This window comes from Peromyscus leucopus, chromosome 14 (genome assembly GCF_004664715.2).
Source record: "Peromyscus leucopus breed LL Stock chromosome 14, UCI_PerLeu_2.1, whole genome shotgun sequence".
NCBI lineage: Eukaryota > Metazoa > Chordata > Mammalia > Rodentia > Cricetidae > Peromyscus > Peromyscus leucopus.
Window position 1 is genome coordinate 79,292,161 of NC_051075.1, and position 21,850 is coordinate 79,314,010.

Sequence of the window (21,850 nt, forward strand, 5' to 3'; positions counted from 1 at the left end):
CTTCCCGGAGAGCCGCGCTGGTGCAGGGAAGTGAAGTTGCGGGTGTGGCCCACCACGAGGGCAGGGCCTGGGTTCCTTGTGATGCTTCTGGGTGTGCGTGTGAGGAGAGTGGGTGTATGCGTGGTGTGTGTGTGTGTGTAGGGGGTCGATATAGATGTGTCAACCTCCTGGGTCGCGCGGTTGTTTGTCTCAATGCCGTAGAGGGGCGGGGTGACGCTGTTTGCAGAGCTTGCGGGGATGGATTGGGGAGGGTGGTGCCTGAGGCTGCCCAGATCCCAGGGTGGGCCGACGCCTGCCTGTCTTCTTCGCAAAGCTGAGAAGAGGAACCCCCTGGAGGCTTGGGGGTTGCAGAAAGTGGGGAGCCCGTTCCCAGTTATTTATGACTCCTCGTCGTGTTTACAGACTCTTTTAAGTCACAGATGACCCGGAAAACCGGATCATTCACCCTACTCTTGACCAACAGTGCGTAGGAGTACGGGGCTAAGTAAGCAGGGTGAGGGTTTGTGGGGAAGGGGAGTTAAACGGAAAGGAGGGGTCTCTTGACAGACCCTATACTGTGCGAGGGTCTAACTGCTCTGGGAGTGTCGGGCCAGGGTCTTTCCTTGAATCATCCTGGCTCAGCTGTCCTGGGTCTCAGCCTAAAGCGAAAAGCTCCACAACGTTCAGAACGCGTGGCGTCCTGTGTCTCCGCGCCCTCGAACCATGTGCTCACGTTGGCCGGCAGGTGGCGCTTGTGTCATGGAGAGCCCCGCCGCAGCGCCCATCTAGGGTTTCGGGCTGATCCCGAGCTGGGGTCTGAGCCCCCTGCGACCTCAGATGGCTGTGACATTTGGGGTCTGATTTAGGCGAGAGCAACTGGTCGCTGGGGAAGCGGGGGAGACCTCCGGGTCGGAGACAAACAGGCAATTAATTCCGGAGCTAACTTCCCATCTGCCAGGCCTGCTGACAACAGGTCCAGCACACCCCCAGGGCCAGCCGCACTGCTTCCTCCCACATGCCAGGCGGCGCAGCGTGCAATCCACTTTCAGGCACACACGCGGCAGCCAGGATACTTCCAAACAGCTCCTAGCCGCACACTGCACTTCTTGAGAAGCAGACCCTCACCCACTCGAGACAGTGGGAGCCGAAGGGTGGTCAGCCACACTCGAAGTGCGCTGGCTATGCTGGGGAAGCTGTAGGCGGGGATCCAGCCCTTTCCATCACTCCCCGCTCCCCACCCACCCCCACTTCCTTGCTTATTGCGACCCTGGGCAAAAGCTTCAGTTTTCCCGCCCGCAAAGTGATGAGAAAGAAGGTTAGGTGCTTCCCAGGAGGCGCGCATACCCCGTCGTCGCTCAGGAGGGACAGAGGCGCATGCGTGCGCGTAACTAGTGTCTCGGCCGCCCCCACCGCCCCTCCCCCGTCAACACTCACCTAACAGGTTGGGGTCCTAGCAGTGGGCGGGGCCGCAAAGAGGAGCAGGACCCCCGCCCACCTGGCTCTGCTCGGGGTGGGGGCGGTGCTCTGGCGTCCCGCCCCCTTCCCTCCCTCTACGGGCCTTGGCCCGCCCCCGCCCCCGCCCAGCCTGTCCCGGAGCAAGCCTGCCGCGGCCACAACGCCCTCTCAACCACTCGCCTTCTCGACCAACTTCAGAGCCGCAGGCCGGGCCATGGGGGTGCCCCCGGGGCGGATCACGTAACCACTGCACCCCGAGAACCAACGCATCCCTTCCTGCGTCCGGGCCATGGTCGGCCGCGGAGCCTCCTTGTGTGCGGTGCAGCCCGCGGTACGCAAGACTGGGCAAGGAACGGGCGGCCGGGACCGGCGAGCACCGGGTTCAGAGCTCAAGACAACAAGGATGCTCGAGGGGGGTGTGCGGCGCCCTCTAGGGGTGGGGCCTGGAGCGGAGCGCCGTGGGGGACCGGGCTAGGGCTTCTTCGCCAGGGACCTCTGCGTTGCAGCCAGCACCCTAACTTTTGCAAGAGCGTGGCTTTAGGGGCGTGAGCGCCTGGGTCTGGAGTCGGCCGCGTGGAGTCCTGCAGTGGCGCTGCCCAAAGGCTTGGGTTTACTGTTCTTTCTCACCCCCCACCCCCTGCAGGTAGCTGAGTGTGGCCCCGCTCGAGAGCCCCAGCCGCTTGAGGTATCTCCGCGCAAGAGGTTGCCCGCCGGGCTCGACCAAGACCCATGCAGCAGCCGCCCCGCTCCGGAGGGCGCCGGGGCCAGCGCAGAGCAGGGCCACTCGGCTGGTGGGGGCGGTTGGTGCCGCCACTGCCACACGAAGCTCGTGGAGCTCAAACGCCAGGCTTGGAAGTTGGTCAGCGGGCCCGGGACTCCCCTCCGGGTAAGTGACTCCTCTTCAGGCCGTGCCTCGGGCAGGGCAGAGCTGGAAGTTGGGGAGAGTTTGGGGCTGGCTGGGGCTTGGAGCGTGGCGGGTTCAGCGTGGGCCCTCTTGTCTTATTCAGCTTCCCAGTCTGCAAGAGTGTCTGTGGGTGCACCCCCACGCTAGGGAGCTGCTGCTGCATGTTGTGTGTGTGTGTGGGGGGGTAGATTTATTTCCTAGGTACAGATGTCCCATAACTGGAGCCATACTGCTTGGGAGAGGTAGAAAAGGAGAAGGCAGGGACTTCACTCAGAGCAGGGCTGGGCATGGTGTGACACTGTGGGTACCCGGGCATTGGCGTGCCTGTATACAGAGGGCATAAAAGGTGAAAGAGTGGGCCCCCCTCTGCAGCTGTGGGGTCCTTGCCCCACACGTGCCCAGCGTCTGTCATGGGCCTGTGTCCTGCCCTAGATCTCTGCTTCTTGGGCCTAGGCTTTCTGTGTGGGTAGTGACTGTTGAGCCTCTGGGTTTCCTGGCTGGCAAGTGCTGATGGGAGAGGAGTCTACTGGGCTTTCCAGCCCGTCGTCATCTTGCCAGGCATGTAAAGAGCAGGAGCATTGTTCCAGGGAACAATGGTCCCTGGAAGTGTGCAAGGCAGGGGTGTGGGGGTCTCCACAGGAAGCTGCTCCTGACCTTCAGCCTTGGTGAAGGAGTCCCTGGGAAGCGCCTGAAATCCCCATCCAGTCCAAACACAGTCCTCCAAGCAGTGCTGTGGTGAGGGTGAGACCCGGAGTTCCCTCCGGGCCAGGGCAGATGTGGTGAATGCCAGTCAGGTGTGTCTGTTCTGGGCACCTCTCCTGCCCCTCCTGGCATTGTCTAGGGTGGGGATATAACAGCCTCTCAGGACAGAGGCTAGATCTGTGAGCCTGTGTGGGGTGTGACTGACCACGGGTGTTGGTGGCTTTTGTCAGCGGCAGCCAGTCCTTGATACATTCTGCACCCAGACAGCCTGGATCTTAGCTTTGAAACAGCCAGAAAGCCTCGAGGATCCCAGAGAGGGCCCTGGGGATGTGCTCCTGAGGCTCTTCAGGAAGCAAGCTGATGGAGGAGCTGAGATGTCTCCCCACTCAGGAGTGGGCTTTGCCATGTGCTGTTGCCCAGGCCCCAGGCCCCGGGCTGACCAGCTACTGATGGGTGGAGTCATAGTAAAGAAAGCCGCAGCCACAGTAGTGAACTGGTGGAATTGAGAGCCATCAGTGGAGGTCTGTGGCCTCCTGTAGACACGGCCGTCCATCCCCAAGCTCCCGAGTGGGGCCTTGGATGCAAGCTCCACACTGTCAGTTGAGGCTCACTTGTCCTCGCCTGGGCCCCGTGGGCTGAGCAGGGTCCTGGCCAGGGCTTTGTGTGGCTTTGAGCCCCCCCCCCCATCTACTGGGTGTTTCCTCTTGTCGCACAGGGTGGCCTCAATCTCTCCTGGGAATGCTATCTAACCTGTGGGGTGCTGTGCCCAGGATAGGAAGGCTGTGCCATCCATTTCTCTCCCGAGAAAATTGGAAGCTCTGGGGCACAGGTACTGTACCCACAGCCCTGGGTTTCAGTAGGTGCCCTTGCTGTGTGTGTTACCAGTGTGGGCCAGGCCCTTCTCAGAGTCCACAGGGAGCTGCAACCATAGACCTCGTTAACCACTGTGTACACACACACACATACACACACACATACACACACACACACACACACACGCATCTTCTTGTTCTCAGAGTAATATGGTGTCACAGGTCTGCTTTTGAGGTGCAGACAGTTATGCTTCTGGCAGGTTCGATGAGAGCGGTCGTCTAAGTCTCCACCTCTGTTACACACGTCACCTTGGCCTTCTTCATGGGTGCGTAGAGCGGTATCGGGGTGAACTCTGGCTCTGAGGTGGGCTCGAGGGTCACCCTCATCCTGGGCCTTTGGGTCATCATGGCTGTCGGGTGGAACCCAGCTGGCTGTTTACGATGCCCTGCCATCCCCCTGCTGTCTGTGAGATCCATCTGGGGCTGTAGCACAGTGCTTTCCAGCTGAGAGCCAGGGTCTTTCCTTTTTCTGCTGTCTTGTGGTAGAGAGTCCTCTACCACATCTTTCTGTGTCTGCATCTGCTGCAGTGACGTGGTCACCAAGTTCCGGCCGACCCTTCCTCCATCTCTGTCCAAGTCCAGGATCCACTCTCAAGAGGTCTCAGTCACATGGACATGCTTGTGAAACAACTGAATGACCGGGATTTTCTTCTCGTACCTTGTGGGTGGTCACCCGGTAGGCTGCTGGGCTGCATTCTGTCTGTGTATCCCTAAGGTGATGCCCCTGACCCCAGAGGAGGATGGTCCTCCCCCCCTACAAAGGATGTCTCTTGCTGTTGCTTAGGGGCCATTCCAGATGGTGCCTAGAGAGTTCTTCAGAGGTGGTGACTCTTCCTGGGCTAGTGACATTCTTTCAGACTGTCAATACTGGAGCTGAATTAATGATTCCCCAACGGGAAAATGATTGCCTGTCATTTAGGTCTTGCAGGCCTCCTGCTCATCCAGCCAGAGTTTCATTCCTACGGCCTCCTGAGGCCCCTGTTCCTGTGCTGTGGCCTGTGCCTGCCTGAGTGGAGCGGTGCACAAGGCTGCCAAGGGCTGGGTCCCTTGGTGCCTGTTCCTCTCTGGTTCCCATTCCCATGCAGCCCAGGATGCATTGTCGTGGTTCTGGAGCCTCCACGCCCACAGGAACCAGGCCATGAGGGTCAGTGTCTGGAGCCTTCCTGCCCTCCTTGTAGCTTGGCCTCAGTGGCTTGGGATGCCACCGTTTGTGGGCACGTCTTGGCCCTTTCTGACTGCGTCATCTTCTACTTGGAGTGAGGGGTGGGGGTCCTGCAGGGGCAGGCACGCTCTGGCTGCACAGCTCCCAGCTCTGATTGCATTGTCACCCTCAGGGAGGTAAGACTGTGCTCCCCCACAGCAGGCTGTGGCCCTGGGTGATCTAGGACTGAGGCTGGTTCTTCTGGTTCGGAAGGTGCTCCCTGGGATAGCTAACATTCCCCCCAACTCCCATGGGCTGCCATCCTCCTTGATGTTTGGAGCCGGGGCCGGTACGTGCCTGGGGCCTTTCAAGGTGGGGCCCTGGCGTCAGCACTGTTTCCCAGCTGAGCCCAGGTGTCAGCTAGGGAGGTGTGAGAGGGGCTGGTGCTCCCTGGGGCTGGCTGGCATGGGATGAGGTGACTCAGCAGGGAGGTGTCTACTCCAGGGCCTGACTGCGGGTACTCAGAGATCTGTGCTACTCTAGGGTCCAAGTGGGACCAGGAGGGGGCTGGTAGCTCCAGCCTTCCCTCCAGCCTCTGCAGTTCCTGGGTTGGCTTCCCTGTTCCTCGTGTGTGTCCTTTCACTCAGTGTGGGGCAATGGATAGGTCTGTTACAGTGTCCATCTTACCTGTTTTGCTGGCCTGTGGTTTCAGTAGTTTGGAGTAGGTAAGGTTTCCCCAAACCTCCCTCTGGTGTCCTGGAAGGACCTCGTAGGTGGAAGTCAGGGAGCTGGTTCTTGTCTTAAATAGCAGTGAAGACCTTGCTCTCCTTCACTGGGACCTGCCAGGAAGCTCACAGTAGACCTGTTCCGCTCCGGACAACCAACCTCATGGGACTGTTCTCTTAAGGGGACTGATCGTTCCTGTGTGTTCACGTGGGGCTGTATCTTAGTCACATCGTTTTGTTTTTAGTTTACATTGTGTAGCTCCTGGGAGCTACCACACAGCCTTTGTGCCCAAGGCCCCGAGTAAGTAAGCAGGACCTCAAAGCCGAGCATGCCTTGGCCTAGCTTCACTGTTTATTTGGTTCATAGACTGGGGAACTTGAGCAGTACAGGGCAAGTGGGCAAGACTGGCCTGGCCCTGCGGGTTCCTGCTGGCAGCCAGGTGGGTGGTCTGGTCTCTCTGCCTTGGCTGAGTTCAGTCTCTCCATCCCTACTGGAGTAAGCAATGGGCAAGAGGAGCCTGCTGCAGGAACCCCAGGCCCTCATTTCCCCATCTGTTCCCACAGGGCCCGAAGAGGGGTCACCTTTGTTCTTTCTGTTTGGAAACCCTTGCGGTGTCTCGGTGCAGATGTATGTACCGTGTCCTCCAGGACAGCGTCTTTTAGATATGAACCTCTGTGGTCAGGAAGCCTAAGGCTGGTTGTTGGGCATCTGGTGCCCTGTGAGAGGCCCCCCGAGCCTTGTCTCGTTCCTGCCCTGTGGTAGCATCCTGCTGGGAGAGGGGGTAGGCGGGGTTCACAGGTCACTGTGTTAGTGGATTTATAGTCCTGTGTGGCCCAGGGCCAGGCCTGGTGCTGGCTGGGTCTGGACTTAGATGGATGCTTCTACAGGCTGCTTGCTTTGACCTCTGACTCCGGCAGCAAGGTCAGCCCCGGCTGCCTCCTGTTTCCGGGTGGAGCGTGCCACGCTGGATCTTGTGTCAGGGCCTGGACTGCTGGGTAGGCTCCTCTCCGTCCTGTTACCTCACCTCCTGGCCTCAGCCCAGCTCCGCCTCCTGGCAGCCATGGATTCCTTCCTGTCAGTTTCATAGGCTCAGCCTGTGTGGAACCCCAGAGACTGTCCTAAAGCCAACTCACTGTTTTTGTTTGTAGTGCAACCATAAGGCCTATCTTTCTCCTGTCTGCCTCTCCCCCTTTCTCCCCATGCCTGCTTCCACAGGAGGAAGCATCCCGAGGTCCAGTTCTTGCTTCTTGATCCCAGACCAAGGAATCTGATAGGCATGAGGCAGAGGTGGGGGGGCCCTTAAAAGGTGGCCAGCCAGGAGAAGGGAAGAGGTGAGGCCTGGGAGTGGGGGGACCCTGGAGCTGGCGCTTCAGCTCTGCTGCTCAGGCTGTGTGGCCTGAGGTGATTGCCTCAGTTTCTCTGCTCTTCCTGAGGAAGGCATTTTCTTGGTGGAGGTCAGACAAGATGGTCATCTGTAGAGGTAGAATGGGAGGGCTTTGTCACGTGGTGAGTTTTGGGATTCTGGATGATACCAGGGGCCTAGGCTGCCCATCATTTCACTTCTGTGGGGTGATGGGCGGGCAGAGAGGGGGTTAGTCCTGCCTGGCAGGAAGGTTGGGCATCTCTTATGGGGTCAGGACCCCTCCTTTTCTATAGGTACACTGAGCCCTGGTGGGGAGAAGAGCCTGTGGTGGGTGGAAAGGCCAGAGCACCCCGCCACACTCCTGGTACTAGAGGCCAGGACCAGCATGCAGGCTACAGATCTCTGAGCACGCAGGCACCTAGGCTACGTTTCCTGTGGAGTAAGGGAGGAGATGGGGCAGGACACATAACTCGCTGAAGACAGCAAAGCTGGCCAAGCCCCTCCCCTGCCTTCTCCTCCAGTCTTTGTCCTTGAGCGAAGGGCCGAGGGCCTGGAGGGACAGCTCCGGGCAGGTGAGGCCGGCTGCATCCAAAGAAGGTGAGAATCTAACCAGTAGGGATGGGGCAAGGATAACCAGGGACTAGACATCTTATCTATGAGAGAGGCCCATCGGGAGCTCATGCAGAGACTGACCTGGGTGGCAGACAGGGTTGGGAACCAGTAAGGTGGCAGTTCTTCAGGGTGACACGGATGGACAGAGCCACCCTCGAGCCCTGGGGCCGTGGCTGGGGTTTGGGTTGTCCCAAGAAGTCTTTGCTGAGAGCTGTATGTGCCCACAGGAACGTGCCTGTGATCCAGTCCAGGACTCGCAGGCTGCTCCTGCTGGAGGAGGGTAATGCGTGGGGCCCATCTGCGGCCACCTGCAGGCTGTGGTCTTTAGGAGTCAGCCCAGGGCCTGGGTAGAGGCAGGGGCCTGGTTCAGAGTCTGTCCACACCCCCTTCCAGCTGCTTACCGCTGAGTTTCAGGTTCTTCGGTGCTCCGCTGTCTCCAGAGGCACCAGCAAGCACTGCTGTAGCCCAGCTTCAGGAGGTGGTATACCCTAACCTGTTACAGCCTCAGGGAATGCTTTGCTGCCTCATGGTCCAGTGGGGAAACTGAGGCATGGGGCTTTGTGCTTTGTCTAGTGACTACAGCCTCTGGTATAGTATGAGTGCCCAGGACTCTGAGTCTGAGTGTGTATTTTATGCCCTTTCAAGTTGGGTCCCGATTAACCACTGTGTCCCCACAGCTTAGTGCGCCCCCCACCCCCACCCCCCGGGGTCTCGAGCATCCTATGGGAATTTTTCGTGGAGAACAGGGCAGCTATTGAGGGGGAGGCTGTCAATGAGTGGGTCTGTCCTGATCATCCAGCTGGGCTGTTCCTGGCACGGGGCATGGGTGGCGTGCCGGCCGGTGCTGGGTGGGCTGGGCGATAGGTCGATAAGATGGAGAAACCAGACCTCTAGTGAGGTGCCTGGGAGGGTGGGGATACCAGGGCAGCCTGGGTGTGCCTGCCAGTTTCCAGGCTGGAAAATTGAGCCCTGGACCACCCTGCCAGGCCACACGAGACACAGGAATGTCCTCGACAGCAGGCCACTGGGAGTCCCTTCCTGGACCTGTTGTCAACTCCGGAAACAGTTGCTGTACAGGGTCATAACCCAGAATGCTTTGTTTGGGAGGGAAGGGAGGTCGAGGTAGTCATGGGGTCCGCATGCTTGCTCCCTCTCTCTGTGTACTTGTGTGGCAGTGCAGTGGGGGGGAAACCGGGGTGTCAGGCATGCGGGCACCCTAAGCCTATTTGGCTTCTCATTGGCCCTGCCATGGGTGCAGGGGTCCCCTTTGCAGAGATGGATGATTGGCAGGACTCAGAGAGGGTCTCCCAGGGTAAGCTAAGGCTCCTGATTCTGTGGCAGGAACTGGGAGCAGGGTCCTCTAATCTCCCAGTGGCTGGGGGAGGCCCAGTCTGTTTCCCCTGACCCCTGGGGGAAGCTTGACCAGTACTGACGCCTGGGCACCCGCCTTTCGTTCCCACAGGAGAAAAATGGAAGGATTACTTAAAGCAACTTACAGATCCCAGAAACAAAATAAAAACCGAAAAGTCATCATTTTTAAACAGGGAGGTGCCCTAAAACCCGCCGCGTGATGGGTGGGTTGTGCACAGTGCTAAATTGAATCAAATTAAGAAAAATACTTTCCAAGCACAAGTAAAATATCTGTTTAATTAGACCATAAAGCGGAAATTAAAAGTAATATTTTGCAGTGGAGTAATTACTGTCTATCTGAAAGCAATGGGTTTCAGAGGTACAGGCTCAGTTGCTGGGCCGTCTGAGTTAAAGTCCTGAACCTGGGCCCAGGGTCCCTGGGGGCTTGGGCTCTTGGACACTGTGAGCTGCCGAGGTGGCTGAGAAAGGAAGTCTGGTCATGGCAGAGGGGGTCCCGACAGTTCCTCCTGAACTCACCCACCCTGTGCTGAGCTCCTTACAGCTAAAGGAAGTTCAGGCCAACAGGCTTTGCTGGTGGCTGCTGAGGGGGCAGGGGAATCTGGTGGCCTGCTGCAAGGCCTTTGTCTGGTCTGAGGGCCTTGCCGGGAACAGCAGGCATGTGTGGGGTGGGGCGGAGTGTAGGGAGGGACCTTCCCTAGAGCCTTGACTGTGCTGTGGGAAGCTGATCTCTACTCAGTCTCCTCTAGTCTCCCAGCTCATCCCCCAAGCAAGGAGGTCTTGGGTCTCTCCGGAGTGGCCCGTGTGGTCCCGAATGACCCAGCTGCACAACACAGTGGTTTTGCTTTTTGTGGACCTCACTACCGTGTCTGTCATTCCCACCCCACCTCTCCCCGCCCCCTGCAGCTTGGCGTGTTTAAGCAACTTGTCACCAAGGAGTCCGCTCCTCTCTCTTGTGTGATTAGGGCTGAAAAGGTGGCCCTGGCTTTTAGCTGGGCCCAACTGTCAGGTTCTCCCCTGGGGGCTGTTTGTCCCCAGCCTGGGTCTTGGCCAGGGGTTCTGGCCCGCGGGGGGCTCGTGCAGCAAGGTCTGGGGTGCAGAGCAGCTGTTGGGGACAAGGTGCCTTGTCCAGGGTGTCAGGTGCTGACAGCCTAACTGAGCAGTGGGGGCCTGAACATGATGGTCCGCCCCGTTTCCACCTCTGGATCCTGCCCAGGGCCTGGATGGAGCTCTTCTGGCCCTGGCAGCGGCCAGGCCTCTCCTCCACTCTCTGCCTGGCTGTGTTGGTGGGGTTAGTGTTCTCCCTTCCCCTCTGCCCTGGCCTTGAGCTTCCATTCTTGTCTCCTGCTCTGGGGGTGAAGGGGGCTGTCTCAGAGACTGTGGCCCCTGAGACAGTCAGAGGCCTCCAGGCCTGTTCGGAGGGCCCAGAACAAAGGGTAGCTGGGCCTGGATTCTAGGCTGGAGCTAGGGCTGGGCGGCCCCTTTCAAGCTGAGCTAATGGCCACAACAGGCCACACTTCCTTCCCTTCGCAGCCTCCCGCTGAGTGGAAAATTAGTGCATGGGAGCCAGACTGGAAACAGGCCTGGCCACCCTCGGCCTGGGGCTGGGTCGTTGGCTGGGAACACCCCACCCCTACCCCCACCCTCTTCTCATCTCTAGGGGCCTCTGTTGCCCCTGCAGGGCTCCCTGTGTGCTCCAGCCTGGTGAATTCCAGGGGCATCAGCTAATGGGGACCCGCTCTGCCAGGCACTTCTCAGCCTGGAAACCATCCAGAATTTACGGAGTCGGCCATAAATCAGGCAACTGCATGATGCTGGGTCTGGCAGGGGTCACTCTTTGATCTGTCTTGGGCTCTGGCTGGAAATGGGGCCAAGGGATAAAGGCCTTAGTCATGACAGTCCCCTTACCTCTCACTGTGTTGGCTGCCTAGGCCACAGCCTTCAGCACTTTGAACCTCCTGGGCATTGTGGGCACAGTGACCGGCCCCTGGGCATATTCAGGGAACGTGCATTTCTGGGATAAATGAGACACTTTTGTGGGGTGGCTGACCTCAGCCCCCTAGTCCGAGAAATGGGTATATCTGGGGAGGCCGTGGTGACGGCTGCATTAGAGTCAGGGTTTTCGAGGAAACCCTTGGGACCGGGGGCTGTGTGGCCAGCTCAGTGTAAGGAACTGCCTGAAATGGGCAGAAGGGAGTCAGCGCTGGAGCTGATGGAGCGGACTGCTGAGAAGTGACCCTGGGCTCTGATCAGGGTGACAGCCATAGGCAGGCTGGCTGATGCTTGTTGACGGGGCTATAATGCTTGAGGCTGGCCCAGGAGAGCTCAGGGTGAATGTTTTGCCTCTGATAAGGTCACTCTGAGACCAGCCCATCCCCAGGCTCTCAGTGGGAGGGGTGCTCCCCATGGAGGGTGGTGTCTCTTCGGGGAGGTAATGCCCCCTTTGGGTGGGGATCTTATCCTTCTGACCTACAGCCTGCTTGAGATCCCTGGGCACCCCTAGCTCGAGACAATGAGCCATGCTGTCCCAGCTGCTGTCAGGGGCAGGGATGACCAACGTGTTCATTCTGGGGACATTGCCAAGTGACCCACCCACAGTAGGACCCTATTTCATTGTGCTCCCAGGCTCTACCAAGGCTGGCTGGCAGCTGCAAAGACAAGGATAGGGTCTGAGCCCCTGCCCCAGAGAAAGCTCAGGAAGGGAGGGAGCCTTGGAGGCCACTTCTCGCTAGCCTCCCTCCAGGCTGGCTGGCCCAGTGCCGATACCCACAAGCTGGTTGTCAAGGAGCTACAAATGCATCTGATTAGCCGTGAACCAGCGTGGTTAATGATGGTGAGGCGGTGGGTTGGCTGTCAAGGGCACAGGGAACCTCCTATTAACTCTGATAATTATCTTCCCGCTGGGCTCATGTGGTTGAAATAGTTTGGGCCATAATGATGTTATGGATGGTGTTGTGCAGGCTGCATCATGAGCCAGGGTGGTGGGCTCCCTGTGTACCTGGATGCTGACTGCTGCCCCTTGCTGTCCCCAGGATCCTTGCCTCTCTACTCTGCTTCTTGACAAGCTCCCGGCTTCTGGGGTTCAGCCAGCGTGCCGCCCTGACGCCGAGAACCGCTGTGACGTTTGCACCACGCACCTCCACCAGCTCACCCGGGAAGCCCTGCGCCTGTTACAGACTCCCGCCAGCCACGAGGACCCTGATGCTTCCCGAGGAAGCCTTGTGGCTCCCAGCCCTCGGGACCCACCTGGGCCAGTGGGCCTCCCAGGGAGGCAGCCCCCTGGGGGACCTGACAGGAAGAAGGCAACAGCGTGGCCGGCCGGCCCCAGCGTCCAGGTGTCCGTGGCACCAGCGGGCCTCGGGGGAGCCCTGAGCACAGTTACCATCCAGGCCCAGCAGTGCCTTGAGGGCGTGTGGAGCCTCTCAAGGGTCAACAGCTTCTTGCCGCCCACCTGCCTGGTGAGTGCTCTGCGTAGGTGGGCTACTGGATCCCAACTGACTTCCTTTTGGGCTCCTGACCACATCTGGGTGCTGTGCAGCATGGTGTTGGCAATGCAAACCCAGGAAGGTCAGGGATGCTTTTGGCTAGCTTGCCTCTCAGGTCATCTGATGCTGTGGGCTGAGGGAGGAACCCAAGGTCTCCTGGGATGACCTCATCTGGCCTTGGGTTTAGAGAGACATCTTCCCTTGAGGTGCTTCCGTGGCAGGCTGTCCTCAGGGGCATAGACTGGGTGACACAGACCTGCCCCGTGGACGGTTGACAGAACCTGGAATACAGTGAGGCACACAGCTGCTGGCACTGACGTTCATAGGTTAAAGGATGTCCTCCAAGCCTCCCCTCTCGCCAGAGAGCCCTGGGAGGGCCTGCCTCCCCTTAATTCAGCCCTATAGCCCCTACCCAGGAGTGGTGGTCTGGGGTATTGCCTGCATGGGTGCTTCTCAGCGTCTCTCCAACATCCCATGTCCCCAGCTTTCCACCTGGTTCAGGGAATCCCAGGGTGGGAGTTAAGAGAGCAGTGCCCCTGGCCTAGAGGTGTCCCCGGGTGCTGGGAGGTGGGGCTTGGATTTAGGGAGTATACGAGGTTATCTCTGGGCCCTGGAAGAGGGCCTGCCACCCACAAGGGCACAGCCAGTACTCTACCTGAGCCCTGCTTGACTTAGCCCTTCTCCAGGGGCACCATGCTGAGGGCACAGCCACCTGCCCCTCGAGGACTCTAGCCGGGAGGGCAGTGTACTCTGTTGGTCTGAGTTCCCCTGGCGACCACAGAGGGAGGGATCCTCTGGGCAGGGAAGGTATGAATAGATCTACAGGAATGAGGTACTGGTAGCTTAGGGGGAGGGGTAGGAGGTGAAGGGGGCAGGCTGCTGTGGATCATGTGTGCATGGCTACATGGAGAAGCCCCCTCCCTGGCGTCCTGATTGTAGAGGGTCTGTGGCTGTTTCCAAGGAATCGTGCTTCTGTGGTAGAGTTTCAGGTGTGCATTCCAGGCACACAGCAGCCACCCATGCAGGCCTGGGAAGTTTGCAAAGTCCCGGGTGTGGGCTGGTGGGCTCTGCGTGTAGCATTTCAAGGAGATAGGCTGAGGGACCCCAGAGCCACTGGGCATTGTTGATACAAGCTCCCATGTAAGGAAGACACCTCCCGTTTTCTGACTGTCGGTACCTCTCTGAGGTAGGTAAAACTTGCTGGCAGGACTTTGCTCTTGGTTGTGGTGTGTGCTGAGAATTCTGCCCAGGCTGAAGCTGGTCTCTGGGGGTTTGTTCGGGGGCTGGTCTTTTGAGGCCATCTATCCTTAGGGTTGGAGTGCCATGTTGATCATGGCCCAGCATTCTTTCCCTTACCATACTGAAGGGAGGGCAGCTGTTCTGTCCTCCTGAGGCTTTGATCAAACAGCTGGGCTGCCTGAGGAATGGGGAACAGAACCCAGGTGTAGGGTACAGATGCTACTGACTGCTCAGGTGAATTAATTAATCCCTGGCATTAAGCTGGACCCCAAAGACAAGCTCAGACCTAAGACGCTGGTCCGAAGGGGTCTGGGTGGCCGCACTGATTGACTGGCCTTAGGTCTGAGCAGACATTGAGCAAGGCTGGCATTGATGGTCTTCATGCTTTGGTGTAGTGATGAGGGCTGGGGAGGATGCTGGGAGGGTCATTGGCCTTTAGTTAGGGAAGTCTGACTGGGGCCGGCAGTGCCATAAAATGTGGGCATTTAAGGTTCCCACTCCTCATTTCATGTGCACATTGATTGTGTTTGGGAAGGTGGGAATGGATTTATAATTAGAGAACAGACCTGGCAATCGATAGGGAGATTATTAGAACCATAAACAGGACTTTAGGCTGCAGATGAGGCGATGTCCCCGAAGCAGGGCATCAATCGCTGATGATCAAGGACTGCCTGGGCGCTCTGGTGTTAAACACTTCTAGAGAGATGCATTGTGAATCTGTCACAGATGGTCAGTGAGGGCTGCCTAGGTGGATTGGTTCCCACAGGTGGGAAAGGCAGCCTGGCCACCATCATACTGGAATGAGGAGTGGAGGGCCAGGTCTGGGTCCCATGGGCACTTTCATTTTGGCCGAGGTAGAGGCTGAGGAAAAATGGTTGACTCTGGCTGGACAGTTGGTCCTTAGTGAAGATGGTGACCTATGTCTTCATGAACTCCCTGGAGCCACAGGCAAGGCCTGGGACATTCTAGGTGCTGTGGCTGAGAGCTTCCCTGATCCCTCTATTTGGGTGTTGCTGTGGTACAGCTGCCCTCATGGCCCCACGGAGCCTTTGGAGCGAGGAGCTATGGGCCTCCACAGCTTTCACCCAGACCACGGCCATATCTCATTTGGGTTTGGAGGAGTCTGCCATGACCGGCTGTCCTCGGGGCACAGCTCGGGTGACATAAGCTTGTCCCAGGGATGGCTGACAGAGCCTGGAAGTACACAGCGAGGCACTGACTTTTATACATTGAAGGATGACCTCCAAAGCTCCCCTCCCACTAGGGAGCCCCGTGAGGGCCTGGCTCCCTGTAGCCCTTGATCAAAGGGGAACCCTTTCCTGGCCATTTTGCCTATGGAGCGAGCATCCAGCTGTTGCCCTGGAGCTCCCGGGGGACTGTCCCTACTAGTCTTTCTAGGCCAGAGGTTCTCAACGTGTGGGGCACGACCTCTTTGAGGTCGAAGGACCCTTTCATAGGGCTCTCCTAAGACAATCGTGCATATCAGATATTGTGCATCCTAATTCGAAACAGTAGCAAAATGACAGTTATGAAGTAGCAACAAAAATAATTTCATAGCTGGGAGTCACCACAACATGAGGAACTGTGTTGAAGGGTCACAGTGTTAGAAAGGCCGAGAACCGCCGCTCTAGACTGTCAGCTGGAGACACTGGTGCTGTGACAGACGAGGACATTTCCCCAGTGCCAGCCTGTGGCATGTCCTGCAGTCAGAAGCCCTCAGGGAGGTCAAGAAACCTGTTGTCATCTTGAAGCAGGAGCTGAGGATAGGAAGGACTCCTGATCCCATCGTTAGTTTGAGCTGGCACAGTTGACATCGAGGGAAGCCTCAAGGAGCCAGGGTCCCCCACTGCGTGGTGGTTGGGTAGCCCTGTCCTGGGGGTGCCTGCCTGCCTCCCACTTCAAGCTGTGCAGGGATCCTGCTGTCTGCTATTCATGGAGACCTTAGGTGGATACTGAGCCTGGAAGAGCTCCGGCTGCAGTCTGGCCCTCCACTGAGTCTTCGAACGCATTGCTGACTTCCCTGTGCAGGCCTTAGTTTACCCTGAAGGTATGGGACTTCCCAACCTTGTGCCAGGCCCTGGAGGCCTCTGGACGGTGAGGCCAAAGAAGGGGAGCAGGCAAAGAGGGTCTAACGTTCTCTGTAGGACACTGCCCCCTCGGTTTTATACACTGGCCTCAAGTGTAGCCTCAGCCCAGCCTCCAGGTTGCTTCTCAGTCCCTCACAGCCCCTCAGCACCTGGTAGGGTGTTTATTAGAGGGCACTGTCCTTCATGCCAGAACCTTGTAGACGGAGAGGTCAGGCCTAGAGGGCTGCTGAGGTGGGCTAGTCTGCGTTTCTTAAACGGTTCCACAGAACCCTGGTGTTCTGTAGAGGTCCAGCTGACACTCGGTGACTGCCTAGGTAGGCTCTGCATTGTCTTGCCTGTGTGGGGTGCAGGATCTGGCTGTGAGGTCATGGCGTCAGGGCTCTGCTAGCTGTCCCTCGGCCAGTGCTGGCCTCACGCTCTCCTCTCTCCACGCTTTTCCTTTCGTTGCTGCTGTGTGCCTCCATCACACTTTCTGTCTGTCCGTCCACCTCCCTCCTCCCCGTGTCGTGGCCCCCTCCTCCTGCCCACACCACCACTGCTCTGCCCTCGCTTTGGGACGGCTTCTTTTTGGCATTTCCGGGCTCTGCTTCTGGCAGGAATTGGCAGTGGCCGTCCGTCCCGATGGACAAAGCCGTGTCATGGCAGCTGGTGGGACGGTGGAGCCGAGTCACATGCGGGACTCCTGAGACAGGTCAGTGTGGGGAGGACCAGCGGTGCAGGGGGTCAGCCGGTCAGAGGATGCCCCAGGGTGGCTGGGCCTGTGGGAGTGGGTAGAAGGGCCACGTGGGGTGGGGGGCAGCAATTCTGGCCCCTGTGACTCCTCCAGCTTCCGTCCCCAGTGTCTGGCAGTCAGGCAGGGTGATATGGGACCCTGGGCCTGGGCCCTCAGCACGGCCGTCACAGAGTGCTGAGCTAACTCTAGGTGCTGGGGGCCATGGGTCGGACACCCCTCCTCTTTGAGCCTGTCCGAGGGTTCCTGGCCCTGGGCTCTGGCTGCTGTGCCCAGTAGGTGCTCAGCCGAATCCAGCGCTGCTCCGATGGCTCAGACTACGGTTGTCCGCCTTGCAGGTTGAACGTTTATGCTTTCCTGTGGTGAAACTCTTCCCAGCTGAGCAGTTCAGTCTCTTGAAGGAAAACACACGAAAGTGGCATGGAAGGGACTCTCATTGGATGTGAGGGAGTGGCTTGCAGAAGAAGGGGGCTGGCCAGCCCGGGTTCTGAGGCATGTTTAGGAGTGTAGTCCTGCACACCTATGGTCACGTGGCTGACCAGGTGTTTGGTGCCGTGTCTGGTCAACTGTCCCGGGTTTGACCTTTTCTGCTATTGACCTTCCCTTCTTGCAGTCCGGGGGTAGTGGATGTCGCTGGGAACTGACAAGGTGCTGGCCTTGTACCTTGGCTGAAGCCTTGGGCTGGGCTCTGGACTTTTAAGGGCAGAGAGAGAGTCTGTTCCTTCTCCCAAGGGGAGGAGGGGGTGTTAGAAGCTGGCGTTCTTCAGGGACTGAGAATGTGAAGTCTTCCCTGTGAGGAGGGTAACTGCCCTGGGTTAGTGCCGTCTCTGGGTACAAGGTGGCTTGTTCTACAGAGGTGCCACACCTGGTCTCCGGGCTGCATCCTTTGAGAGACCCTAGAAATCCTGAGCTCAGCCCAAGGTCCCCAGACCAGGCCTGTGCCCTCTCAGCCTGGGGATCCCGGGCTCTGCCAGCTGGGAACACAGGCCATATTGGCTGGAATGTTGACCTCCCCACTCAGGCTGAGTGGGGAGGATATATTGGAGGGTGAGGGGCATGGGGGTTTCCAGGAAGAGACCAGCAGCCTGTCCTACTCTGCTAGGGCTTGGGTCCCCTCCACCCCCGGAGCCTGAGGGGCAGGTAAACATCATGTGGGAGCTGTCCTGGGAGCATTTAATTACATCTGTGCTCCATGACGAGGCCTCTCCCTTTCTAGAATTTATTTTAGCTAATTAGTTGGAAATGCCAGAGTTGTATTTCAGGCAGTGGAGTGTCATACGTTATCACATGGGGGACAATTAGCACTCATGCCAAGTATTTATTGTGGTGTCTTGTATAATTGTACCTCTGGGTGATCCCAGATGGCCCGGGGATGTGGGGCAAAGGTCTGTCTGCCTGACCTCTGTGGTCACTACAGGCCTTGATGAGGGTGGGGGTAGAGTCTGTTCCTGGTGGGGTCTGCCTTTTCTTCTGTGGCTGGGACAAACCTGTCGTGTACCCTGAGCGTGGGACTTGGGTCCTTGCAGATTGTCTTGGAGGCTAGGCCTTTCTTGCGGGGTCCCAGTGTTTCAGCTATGACTTTCCAGTCACACAGGCAGGATCTTGCAAGTGTGTGGGTGTGTGGGATTGAGGGTTACATGAGAGCACTCAGCCTGGGGCAGTGAGTGTTCCTCTGTCCCCTGACGGTTTCTCACGTGGATTTCTCCTTCCTCCAGGCTGAGGCGGCTGTGGCTGCCGTTGCAGTGGCCGACACAGTCCGAGACCACCCTCCCGCTGCAGGCCCTGATGGTATGTCGAAGGCTTGGGGCCGAGGGGCAGCATGCACTACAGCCCTGGTTACTCCAGCCCCAGGATCCTCAGCAGGGGGTTCCACAGGCCCATCGGCGGCAGCCTCCTTCTTTATAAGGTATGTCTCTGGGGTCACACAAGCTGCCGCATGTTGGGGAATGGAGGCCCCGAGTTCTTGGTCCCTGGTGGCCTGTGGCCTATTCTTGGGAGAACCGTGGCTCAGTCGGTCAAAGAGGGGGGGGGGCACGAGAGCATCAGACTGAGCAGCTCAGCTCATGGCCTGGCTGGCCTCCCAGGGCACCTTTCAGAGGTACCTGTCTGGGACCTAGAGCTCAGGTGCGTGGACGGGACAGGGCCCTGCTTGACTCCGTCCCTTCAGAAGGCCTTGCCTGAAGATGTGAGGTAGCATGGTGGTCTGGCCAGAGGGAACAATGTACTTCAACGTGGGAGGTGGGAACACAGCCCCCCCCCCCCCCCCGCGCCAGCTTGGGCAGTGGATAGATAGGTAGGGGAACAGTCCTCTGCTCCAAGGTAGAGCCTTTGGTTCTGCAGACCCCGGGCTGGAGTCCTACCCTCAGCCAGCTGCCTGAGGAACAGGGATTACAGGATGTAATCGCCATAATGAGAGGTAATGGCAGCCAGCTGGGGGTCACTGTCCCATTAACAGCACACATGGGCGCTGATAAGCTTGTCTGTATCATGCTGGGCAGTGTGCAGAGGACGTCTTATCAGCCCTGGTCCGGGGGGACTGCAGGGCCTGATGGGGGGGCGTGACGGGGCATGTGATTAGGGTATTGTCGGTCCTGGCTGATGGATGCTGTCGTGCCGTGCGCCACTACCTCCCGTGACTGATGTGGCCTCAGCCGCCACCCCAATTAGGTGCAGAGAACCTGGCTGGGACCTTCCAGATGGGGACATGTCGGAGTCCTTTTCAGCCTGCTTGGGAGCCTCCGCGTACCACCAGCAGACAGGGTGGTGTCTAGGCGGCTGGGCACCAGGGGCAGGTAGCTGTCTGTGTCCTTGTCCTGCTTAGTTCTGATTTCAAGGGCCTTTGCCTTGAGGATTTGGTGCCCTCTGGGGCAGCCACACTCCTGGCATGGGACTTGGTGGGAGGTTTAGAAACGCTCAGATCATTTGAAAAGAGTTGACTTGGCCACTGGTCCTGAGTCTGGGAGGCGCCCAGCATCCTGGTTCCGAGGCCCCTGGTGCCTGAGGAGAATCTTGACACTGACTGGTGTGTGAGGCGGTCTCTCCCACTGCCTCCTTAGCCACCGTGCCTGGCAGCAGGCAGCAGGTGCTGGCTGCCTTTTGTCTCAACCCTCGCTTTGGAGGCTCCTCTGCCTGAGCGACACCCTGACCTTGGAAAGTTACCATAGAAACAAAGAAACAAGTGGACTTGGGTTAGGGGCTGGAGGCAGGTTTCCCAAGGCTGGTGTAGGTATGGGAGTGGGGGTGGGGAGCGCTCCTGGCTGCCATTCCTTCCAGGGCCATATGGGTCACTGTGAATCGCAGTGGCTTCCTGAAGACCTGTTGAGGGCCGGGTTAAGGGTGATCGGTGTTTCTGCAGGTGGTGTCCCACGGGGCTGAGATAGCTATGGGAAGCTTTGCAACTATGTAACCGCTGCCTGGCCTTGTGGATAAAGGGGAGGCACGGAGTTGGGGCGGGGCTTGCCCAGAGTGTCCCAGGAGGCTGTAGAACTTTGGCCCCATCCCACGGCCCCTGGCTCTTACAGAGCAGATGCCGTGTTCCTACCTTCACTTTCTGGACCTGGATGGGTAGAACGATCCTTGCTCATCCCTGCCCTTGGGAGGTTTGCGTGATGGGAGAGGGTCTTGAGTCTGTGAAGGTGTCCTGGGATGGAGGCCTGATCAGAGTGCTGCCCTTGTGTGCTCTGGGGGTGGGGGGGGCCTCAGGGCCTGAGGAGGAGCCTGGCAGGTGCCTCTGTGCTGTGCACACAGAGTGGGGGTGGGCTCAGCAGTTTAGGTTCTCAATCTCATAGTCCTGGGGTGAGTCTGGGCCCTGCCACTTCTCTGGGTACTCTCCCCGGGCAGAACAACCAGCCCAAGCCCTCCTCAATCACTTCCCCGTGCCATGTCTACAGGGAAGCACACTGCAGTCCCCGGGGTGGGTAACTGAGCACCAGGCGGGCAGAGTAACGTCCCCTCAGCTGGACCCGAGTGGTTAAGCGCTGACTGGATGTTTATCCTCAGTTAGAAACTTGAGGCCACTCTCTGTGGGGGCTGCTGTGACCTTGACACCCCAGTTCTGAACCCTCTCATGGCTGTGCAGCCTGCAGCCACCTCTCTGTCTCCGATGCTCCCGTTAGCACTGCCTGGCTATCCTTCTGCCCTTAGTAAAGATGGGTGACCTCCGGTACCCAGAATCTAGAGATCTTGGGAACCTCTGCTGGAGGAGGCATCTTTCAGGTAGCTATGGGGCAAGGATGTCTTTCTGGTACCCGAAGCTTCCTGGCCCCCGTGGAGCCCCAAATGTCTTTCTGGACGTACGTTTGGGTCTAGCCGGCAGAGGTGCCGAGGCTCCAAAGCCGGTCGGGGCCACCAGGAGGGAAGACTTGTCGGCACAGTCTCCGGTGGAAGGCCCGCAGGGGACGGCGGCACCACGGGCCCAGGGAGGCCTTGGGTGGTAGCTCCCTCCAGTCATGTCTTAGGTCCCTGTAACTGTCCTGTAGGACCCACCAAGGAGCTCCCAGTGAGTACGTTAGTCCTCGTGAGGCAGATCCTGCAGGTGGCAGGTCTGCTGTGGTGAAGGAGGCTTTGTGTGGCCTTGCCATGCCCGCCAGCCTCCGAGCTGAGGGAAAGCGCTGGGCTGGCAACCGCTGACCGCTCCAAGGGCACAAGCTGCCTTTCAGATGCTCAAAGACCTCAGTGTCAAGTCCATCTGCCTCTAAAGTACCTTCCTCTTTGGAAGAGGTACATTTTCTTTATGAAAAGGGAGAAAAAAAATCCATTTTTCTTTCTGTTCTCATGAATCGGTGACCAGAGAGATGATGAATCTGGGGCTGCTGTTCAGGCTGGCACTCACAAACTGGGTCATTCATGCCCTCATTCAGGTCTGCGCCGGGCTTCCTGTGAGCTCGGGCTTGGCTTGGCTGGTGTCTCTGTAGTCATCTCAGGCCAGAGTGGTTCTCTAGAGCAGGAGGCTTAGGGCTGGGGTCTACCTTGGGGCATCAGGACAGGCTTCCTGGAGGTGGTGTCCCTGGGGTTGAGAGGGCTGTTGGGAAGCTCCTGCCTTTTTTAATTTTCCAGTCAGGGGCAGACTGCTCAGACTGGGCCACTCCTCCCTGCATGGCCTGCTGCCCCGGGGCTGCCACTTCCACACAGTGTGGTGGCCTTGATGGTCCTGGGTATGGTGCCCTATCTTTTCTTAGCCTTGGTGAG

At 58.4% G+C, this 21,850-nt stretch overlaps 1 protein-coding gene across 3 annotated transcripts in view; it reads left to right on the plus strand.

Moving 5' to 3' along the window:
- The first annotated feature begins 1,553 nt into the window (after nucleotides 1–1,553).
- The window catches only part of Kif26a (kinesin family member 26A), a 35,379-nt gene continuing 15,082 nt past the window's right edge, over nucleotides 1,554–21,850 (plus strand). For 2 of the 3 annotated variants that reach the window (XM_028883713.2, XM_028883714.2), the window contains exons 1-4: nucleotides 1,554–1,765; nucleotides 2,078–2,320; nucleotides 12,155–12,580; nucleotides 18,379–18,569. In XM_028883713.2, the coding sequence (XP_028739546.1) occupies nucleotides 1,724–1,765; nucleotides 2,078–2,320; nucleotides 12,155–12,580; nucleotides 18,379–18,569 (902 nt within the window). In that variant the 5' untranslated portion in view covers nucleotides 1,554–1,723. Of the gene's footprint in view, nucleotides 1,766–2,077; nucleotides 2,321–12,154; nucleotides 12,581–14,141; nucleotides 16,625–18,378; nucleotides 18,570–21,850 lie in introns of those variants that run through there. The other variant, XM_037210883.1, reaches the window with a different exon arrangement.